Source organism: Leuciscus leuciscus (assembly GCF_965113295.1).
Source record: "Leuciscus leuciscus genome assembly, contig: HAP1_SCAFFOLD_363, whole genome shotgun sequence".
Lineage (NCBI taxonomy): Eukaryota > Metazoa > Chordata > Actinopteri > Cypriniformes > Leuciscidae > Leuciscus > Leuciscus leuciscus.
In genome coordinates this window covers 65,904-75,436 of record NW_028118376.1, presented here as the reverse complement: position 1 = coordinate 75,436, position 9,533 = coordinate 65,904, and the positions used below count along the sequence as shown (strand labels likewise).

The window sequence follows — 9,533 nt, the reverse complement described above, 5'->3', positions numbered from 1 at the left end:
CCCTCGCTTCCCCGTCCTCCTTCAGCTGCTAGAAAACCTCACAGAAACATATGATTAAACATGATTGGAAACGAATGATTATAAGAAACGCTGGATTTTCCGCAACAGTTTTTGTTTTTGTTTTTTTTATACTTTATTTTGTGTGCATTTTTTTAATTTTCACAAAGAACAAAATAACAACTAGAAGGGTACTACAAATACAGGTCTTCCATTTGTTTCATAAATTTGGGTGAGTTACATAACAAGTCCATTTCCACCATCGTATTTTCCATTTATGTGCTTCCAGTCTCAGGTCATGGGTCATTTTTTCCATTGCAAATATTTCCTCCATTATATTCCTCCATTGGTCCAGACTCAAAGGTTCACTTTTCAACCAATTCCTCGTTATAACTTTCTTACTTGATATCAGCATCACTTTGATTAGATACATGTCTTCCCCTTTAACAACATCTTTAGGTAACAGGCCTAAATACAGAGACTGTGGGTCATTCGGTATTTTGTAACCCAACATTTTTTCCATTTCTGTTACAATAGATACCCAGTAGGGGCGAATTTTTATACATGACCAAAATACATGAGAGTGATTGACATTGACGTCCCCGCAGAGTCTCCAACACTGTTGTTGTTTTTTTAACTGTTTACTTTTAATGAGGGGTGTAATAAAGTATCTCACCAAGTTCTTCCAGCCAAATTCTCTCCATTGTCTGGAGCTAGTAGAAGTTTGTTATAAAAGACAGATCGACTGCCAATCATTCTCTGTTAATTTAAGCTGCAGTTCTACTTCCCATTTCTGTTTTATGTATAGTGAGTCAAACCTATTGCAATTTTGTAAACATTTGTACAGCCTGGATACAGTTTTTGAGGGTAAATGTCTGTATGCCCCTGCGATCATATCTATTAATTCACTGCCCTCTTGAGAGAGGTGATTTTCAATGTCTGTATTATAAAAATGTCTTAGTTGGAAATACCTAAATAAATCAGAGTTTTCAAGGTCAAATTCCCTCTTCATGTTTTCAAAAGATTTAAACTTTTTACCCTCTGTTAATGTACACACTGCGGTGATTCCCTTGTCAGTCCATCTTGTAAATGTGCTATCCATCTGACCACTTCTGAATTTTGGAGAGTACAATGGCCAGATCAACAATTTACAATCCCCCTCCATTTTGTATTTATTCAGTATATCCCACCAGATCTTAATTGTTGTATCTACTATAGGATTTGGTTCTATAGGTTGGTTAGATGTTTTCTCACCTAACCTTGTTTGTGGTTGGCATGTTCCGTAGTTAAGCTCAGTGGCCCTCATTTATCAATCTTGCGCAGAAATGGGCGTATATGTTGGCGTAAGATTATGCTTACACTCCTCTCACCGCCTGATGTATGAAGCTGTGCGTACCTTTGAAATCCAGGTGTACGCAATACCTGACCTTGAGAAATGCCGCGGCTGAAAACGATCGTCATTAGAATAACACGCCCCTATATATTCAAGTCTCCGCTTCCCCCACGCCCTCATTTTACGCCATGGACACACGGAAGACGGCAAAGAAGAGAAACTTCTTTGAGAAAGAGAAAGCGAAACCAGGGAAGTGGAAAGAAACAAAATTGATTTCTAGATTTTTATTATTAATGACGCTTATTGTTATTTAGAAGAAGAATGTCGTTATTATTATTATTTGTATTATTATTATTATTATTTAAAAGAAGAAGAATGTCATTTTTATTATTTTGTCAGTCTGAATTATTTTTTTGGTCATTGAAAGCCTTTCATTACTAAACCCAGTCCGTGCACACCTGCCGGGCCTAACCCTGGCCTAACCATCGTTTCAAAGAATAGTACAACGGCAAGCGCGTCAAGCGCGTCCGTTTGGGGAGGTGCGCGCGCAGTCTGCGGAGACTCGCGCTGCGGAGCCAGGCGAAAGTATAAACAAGGCTTGAAACGTCAGGTAAAGCGCACAGGCTCGCAACTGAAGGAATACATATGCCTACAATTCAAATGCTTTGGTAAAGTCACACAACTTAAACATTGAAGTCCATGTTGCACAAAAATAAACACTGAAGTTTATAATTACTATGTTGTTGTTTTTTTACAGTGGGTCATAATATATCATATCTTTTAGTTTGTCAGTGCGTTTTGTGGTGTTAGGAATTGTTTTTCTGCGCATTTCCCGCACTCAAAACGTGCGTACACCACCTCCTGAGCTGGCGTAGGATTTGAGCGTGCCGTACGCCAACGTTCATATTGATAAATCTCAAAGTCACCGTGGTTTTGTGTACGCCAGGTGTACGCTGGAAATTTGGTGTACGCACTTTTGATAAATGAGGGCCATTGTGTTTCCATTTGGAGTAATATTCTGACGAGCACCAATAAATGATATATCTCAACTGGGCAGCTAAAAAATATTCTTTAAAATTTGGAAGGGCAAGTCCTCCTCTTTTTTTCTCTAGTTGTAGAGTTTTGAGCTTAACCCTTGGTCTTGCCCCCTTCCAAATAAATCTACTCACTTGTTTGTCCCATTTATCAAATTGAGTTTTTGGTATACAAATTGGCAGTGAAATGAATAAGTACAGCAATCTAGGCAACACATTCATTTTTATCACCTCTATCCTTGAGCTTAAATACATTACTAGTGTTGCCCATTTTGTCAGATCTTTTTGTATAACTTCATTAATCTTATTATAGTTAGCCTCATATAATGTGTTTAGTTCTCTAGTCAGATAAACACCTAAATATTTAATTTTTCCTGAATCCCATTTTAATTTGTAAGCTCGTCTGATTGAGTCAGCTGGTCTGTATTTTATACAAAGAACTTGGGTTTTTGAAATGTTTAACTTATACCCAGATTTCCCTCCAAAATCTTTTAGTAACGTTAAAAGTTTAGGAAACGTATAATCCGGATTGCTGAGGTATATGATAATATCATCTGCAAAGAGACCTAACTTATGTTCATCCTTAGCGACTGTGATTCCTTTAAGTTCTTTACTTTGTCTTATATACTGAGCCAAAGGCTCTATAAACAAGGCAAATAGGGAGGGGCTCAGACAGCATCCCTGCCTCGTCCCTCTGAAGAGCTCGAATCTGTCTGTTAAGTCGCCATTTATTTTAATTCTAGCCACTGGTTTATCGTATAGGGCCTGTATACATTTAATGATAGTTTTATCAAAACCCATTCTTTTCAAAACCGCAAAAAGGAAGTTCCAGCTGACTCTATCAAAAGCCTTTTCCGCGTCAAGACTTACTAAGGCTGTAGGAATACTCTGTTTATTGACTTCATTAATTATATGTAATGTGCGCCGAATGTTATCTTGCGTTTGGCGACCTTTTATAAAACCTGTCTGGTCCTCATCTATCAGGTCTGGGAGGAAGGTTTCTAATCTTCTAGCGATTATAGACGTGAATAATTTGTAATCCACATTCAAAATGGAAATTGGACGATAGGATTCACATAACTCTTTATTTTTACCTTCCTTTGGTATGACTGTTATCATGGCCTCTTTCCAAGAGGGAGGACACTTTGCATGTTTGAGTGTCCAATTGAAAGATTCCAACATTAGAGGGGCAAGGTCTTCTTTATAAACTTTGTACCATTCGTTAGGATAGCCATCTGTCCCTGGGCTTTTTTTGCTTTTCAATCTACTGATAGCATTATCAAGCTCTTTTTTAGTAATGGGTGAATTTAATGATCCATTTTGAGTAGTTCCTATGGAGGGGAGATCTAATTCAGCTAAATAATCTTCAATTTCTTTTTTATCTACTTGTTCTGAATGATTATACAGAGATTTATAATATTTATGAAATATATTTTTTATGTCCTTACTTTCTGGATCTCTGATTTTGTTAATTGAGTTCCTTATTTGCTGTGATCTTAATCTTTTTGCTAATATTTTGGTTGCTTTGGGACCTGATTCATAAAAGATTTGTTTTGTGAATCTCAGTTTCTTTTCTGTCTCCTCATTTGCCATGTCTGATAATTGTTTTATAATTCCTTTTATAATTCCAGCCAATTTATCACTCTTATCTGTATGTTGTTGTTTTTCTAGTTTTCTCACATTTTGTTCTAATTCAGCTCGTAGTAGCTTTTTCTTTTTTTTAATGTGAGCTAGCCTTGATATCAGGTTTCCTCTCATCACTGCTTTTATAGTGTCCCATAATATTGTTGGCTCTATTTGTTCATCCTTATTATTGGCTATACAGTCTTGAATCTCTTTTTTGATTTCTTGCACCACGATTTCATTATTAAGAATATTAACATACATTTTCCATAATGTTGTTTTGTTTGGACTATCAAGGTGTATAGTTAAGTGTATAGCATTGTGATCTGACACATCTGCTATTCCGATTTCACAGTCTATTACCCGATGTCTATCCATTGTATTCATCAGAAAGTAGTCAATCCTAGAATGTACCTTATGAGCAGCAGAATAATGTGTATAGTCTCTCTCTAATGGATGCAGAACTCTCCAAACATCACACAGACCTGCATCTTTTATTAGAATATTAAGATTCTTGGATTTGATGTTTTTATATCTTTTAGTACTTGTTGTGTCTTTAGTGTAATTCAAAATTGTGTTCCAATCGCCTCCACAAATCAAAATTCCCTCACTGATTATTGTTATTTGTCAAACAATAAGTTAAAGAATGATTTGTCTTCCTCAGGGGGTGCATACACATTAATTAATGTGACAACAGTATTATCAATCCTCCCTTTAACAATCACATATCTGCCATATTTATCAGAACATTCCTCAGTCAATTCAAAATGAACAGTGTTTGAAATTAGGGTAATAACTCCTCTCCTTCTGCTATTCTTGAACGAACTATAATAGGAATTTATGTAACCAAGCTTTTTAAATTTCTCATGTTCTACATTTGACATATGAGTTTCTTGTATGAATATCACTTGCATTTTATCTCTTTTCAATTTCGTTATCACCCTACTCCTCTTTATCGGATTTCCCAGACCATTTACATTTATTGTCTCAATTTTCAGTTTACATGACCCACTCATACCCTGAGTAAATTATTTCTGTAGACCCCACTAGTGAACCGGAACTATTAACGAAAACAAAAAAGTTTAAAAAATAAAATGAACAAAGACAATGAAACCGGGGATACCTGTGACTCCAACTCAAAGGGAAAAATGTCTCTCCCCACTGGGCCCCGTCGGTAGGCCTAGGGTAGTGTCTCCCGTAAGGGGAGGGGACCCTATGTAAGGTTTGGAAACTACTTCCATCCTAAGTGTCCAACGTCCTAACTCCTTCTCTGGTGCCTCTCCTTCAGTCCTGTGAATTACAGTGGCCTTCCTGTGTCAATAATGCAAACACTCCTCATCATTCATTTTTTCCTGCTTCTCTGAAACTCCATCACTTTCTCTTTTGCCCTCTGCGCCGTAGGGACTCTGTGCTCTCGCCGGGGACGCGCCTCCCGCTGCCATCCCAAGGACCTCTGTAGTCGAGTCTCCATAGCGACTTCTTCCGTAACCGCTGCCGGCACCTCCACTTCCAAGCCCCGCTTCCGCAACTCCATCCCAGCTTCGTGTGCGCTGCTGTATGTTCCAACACCACTCTCCCAATGGATTCGTATGCTTGTGTAGGGTGTTTGGAAACGGACACCTTTTTCCTTCAGCACTTTCTTAATCTCTTGATATGCCATGCGTTTTTGGACGATCTCAGTAGCATAGTCGTGGTCAAAATAAATGTTTCTCCCATTTGACTGAATGCGTCCTTTTTTCCACACTTCTTTGAGGATTAGCTCTTTAGTAGTATATTCTTGAAAATTTACTATAATATGTCTCGGGTTATTATTGGGTCGGGGCTTGGCTGTGAAGAGACTGTGGGCTCGCTGAATTTTAAGATCCAAGTCCGCTGGCAAAGGTAACTCACGTTTGAGGAAATCTGTCACGAATTGCGTCACCGACTTCCCTTCCTCTCCTTCTCCAACCCCGAAAAGGCGAATGTTGTTCCTTCGCGAACTGGATTCGAGATCGGTCAGTTTGTTTTGGATACTCCTCTGTCGCTTAATGCTTTCAGTCAGCACTTCAGTCAAATCCAGTGTCATGTCCTCAACACGTCCCACGCGATTCTCCGCTTCTTCCATTCTTTCAGTCAGGCCTCCCACTTCCACCGTCAGGTTGTCAAGTTTATTACCCATCTCCTGGCGCAGGGCATTGATGTCCTTCCTTAGTTTGTCATTGTCCTCCTTCAGTTCGGATTTAAGCGTTTCTATTGCTTCCAATATAGCACTCGAGGTTTTGTTAGTTCCGCCCGGGCTCGTGCTTGCTTGCTCGGTTGGGTTGCTAGCTTTTGTTGCGGTTATTGATTTGTCTCCTTTAGGCATTTTTCGTCTTTTTGGCCTTTAATGTTTTGAACCCCACTCAAATGTTTAACTTACTCTATTAATGGATAATATATCGTCGAGTTTTGGTGGGTATTTTCCATCAATTTCGGAGAGCGGTCACCAAACACGTCTGTCTCGTTACGCCATCACCGGAAGTCCGTTTTAAATGTTTTTAATGTTGAGGTTAGCGGTTAGCCTGATATGAAAACATGGGTTAGGCTAGGGTTAGGGTATGTCCTCTGTTCATAACCCCTCCTCAAGCCCCTGTTGGCTCACTTTGGACCAAGGTATTACTTGGCCTGATGAAGCCCCGGCGAGGCCCCGGAAGTGACAGTGGAAACGCGACTGGCGATGGCACACACTAGCTGCTCGCTTTTGTGCCCGACAGTGGAAACAAGGCTCATGTGGCAACAACAACAGCTGTCATATAATTTCTCAGTGAGAAATATTAGTAAAATCAGCACTGAAACCTTTCAGAGGAAGGAGAAAATAACGGATAATTTTTTCTAATGTTGACAGAATTTTAGTAGTAAAATGGAATAATGTCTCATTGTTCAACAATATGTATTGATTTGTTAATCAATGTTAAATCAATGATGTATTACTCTCCTCTTCACAGATTTAACTCGTCTTACTATGGATGTCTGGCATGGAGAGTTGTGGTAATGGCTACGCTGATGCGAAACACCTCCGATAGCGATGTGGAGGCCCAGCTGATCTATGCCCTCACGCTGCCCGTGTCCTGCGCTATAATCCTGATCAACCTGCTCATAATCCTGGCCATCACCTGCAGCCGTCAGCTTCACAACTCGCAGAACTACTTCTTCGTTAGCCTGCTGGTGGCCGACCTGTGCACAGGTGTTGCTCTTCCCTTCATTCCCTGGATGGGCCTGAACCGCCCGCTCAGCTTCTCCTCCTGTCTGCTGGTGCACATTTTCCCTAACTTTCTGTTCCTGGCCTTCCTCTCTAACCTTGTACTGGTGCACTACGAGCGTTATCGGAGTATCGTGAGTCCCCTCCGGCGTGGACAACTCTGGCTGCATCGGCGATTTGCTCTCGCTCTGCTAGCCGCGTGGATGCTGCCGCTACTGTTCGCTCTGTTGCCTGCCTTCGGCTGGAACAACAAGGCTATTCATGACCGGAACGGTTGTTGTCCAGAAACCAATAGCACGGCACATTCTAACTGTGTGGCATTGTCTGGAGAGCGTTGCTGTACATACCGTAGTGTCTTTCCTAATGCTTTCATCTATTTGGAGGTGTATGGCCTACTGGCACCCGCTATCCTCTCCATTGCTGCGATGACGTGCCGTGTGCTGTGGATCACCCGAGAACAGCTGAGGGACATCCAGCGTCTGCAACGGGCCGTGGCAAATAAGGGATACAGACGGAGACTGGAAATGCGATACGCTTGTTGTGTGGCAGCCGTTTCCCTCGCCTTCTTGGCCTGCTGGGTGCCCTACATTGTTTACACTCATATAGGCATGGAGTTTTTGCTTCGTCGGGGAGGAAAGAGCGATCGCACGGGCCACATTGTGCTGTCCTGTGTTGGGGTCGGGGGAATTGCTGTCGTGCCCCTTCTTCTGGGACTTGCCAACAGGGAGTACACAGATCCGGTCAAGAAACTGTTCCGCAAACTGTGGCACCGCTGCGGTGTGCAAAGTGTGCAAATGGACCCTAGCATTCGAATCTGTCGCAGCTGATGTGATTGACTTTCAATTGAAGTTTAGATTTACAATGTTCATAAGATGAACTGTGATTTTGGTTTCATTCTCAAAACAAAAATGGTTTGGAAACCGAGAACAAAATCAGCTGTTTTGGAACAAATGATTAAATTTGGGAGACAATAACTTTATTTATCATGCAGTTTCAACTTTATAACTTTGTAGAACTTCTACATTCACAAACAGCTTTATCACACACTGCATGAAAGGGAGTGTTCGAAAAACCATAATAGGGGCACTTTAAATAAAACCCACAATAATGCTTTTGAATGTATTGAACCTGCTTTATTGAGGCTCTCAGCAGTTCAGACCTGTGCAGTCGGTTGGGAGGTAATTTGAATACAATATGGATTTACTTCTATTTTTGGAATTGTTATGGTTAGGGTTAAGTATTTGGGTTCCAGTGTTTTGGAACAGGTTTTCTCTCATAGACAGATGCCCTAACATTCTATGTTAGATTTTCCTAATGCCACGCAGAACTCATTGGTTCTCGTGTAATGACCAGCAGAGCAGCCGCCTCCTTCATGCTTTGTAGAGGTACGATGTTCTGGTGTTGGTATGTAATCTTTTTCTTTCTCCCAAAACATTTGCCAAAAACAACTGTCTCATCCACTTCTAGAACATTGTTCCATTTTTCCAGCTTTGGAACAAGTTACTTCAAGGTGTTCTTGAGGCAACAAGTGAGCTTCATTGGATTATAGTAATTTCCTGTCATCCTCTCATTAACTGTTTTGTTGTGATTTCCCTAGAAAGTTTGAGATGACAAACCTGGACCTGTAGTTAGATAATCAGGCCGGTAAGGTTTGAGGTTGCTGGCATTATACAGCACAAATGAACAACCAGAGGCGCAGTTGCCAAAAACAGTAAAAGTACTAGAATAAGAAAAAGTACTTGAGTAATAAAATAATTACATGAGCAAGATTGTAGTCAATGCAAAGACTGGAAAAATGCAAATGGCTAATTAATTCAGATCTGATAAAGCTTCAGCTTGAGCAGTGATGAATTACGTAAATTCTAAATCATACCTCAAGTACTTACAAGTGGCTGTTACAAGTTGTTTTATGGCTATATTAGTCACTGTTACTGTGAGGACTCTGAATAAAGAACACTTTTTTTTAAAACATTTGAAATAAATCCAGTAATGTAAAGCTTAAGTAAGTTCAGTGATGGTTCATTTCTGTTTTAAAAAAAAGAATTTAATTGAGTTCATGTATACTTATAGCCGCTTTGGTTAAAACAGTGATGTCATCATCCAGCTCAGTTCAGTTTTCATATAATGGTGTCAATGCAGGAAGATCAATAATACTGTTGAATATTAAGCCAGTGGCAAGGAATCAAAAGTCAAAGTGACAGAATGGAGAAAAAACCCTTTGGAGAAACCAGACTCAGTCGTTCAGTTCTCCTCTGGCCAACGAACGAACAGTGTATGATTATGATTCAGGCAACATTGCAGGTCAGAGGTCAGATTGGATCGGAATATT

At 40.2% G+C, this 9,533-nt stretch overlaps 1 protein-coding gene across 1 annotated transcript; it reads left to right on the top strand.

Annotated features, from left to right (window-relative positions):
• The first annotated feature begins 6,532 nt into the window (after window positions 1-6,532).
• Window positions 6,533-9,206, top strand: LOC309491569 (G-protein coupled bile acid receptor 1-like). Its single transcript, XM_082190630.1, has one exon. The coding sequence runs from the start codon at window positions 6,874-6,876 to the stop codon at window positions 8,029-8,031; it is 1,158 nt and encodes a 385-aa protein (XP_082046756.1). The 5' UTR covers window positions 6,533-6,873; the 3' UTR covers window positions 8,032-9,206.
• Window positions 9,207-9,533: the final 327 nt, after the last annotated feature.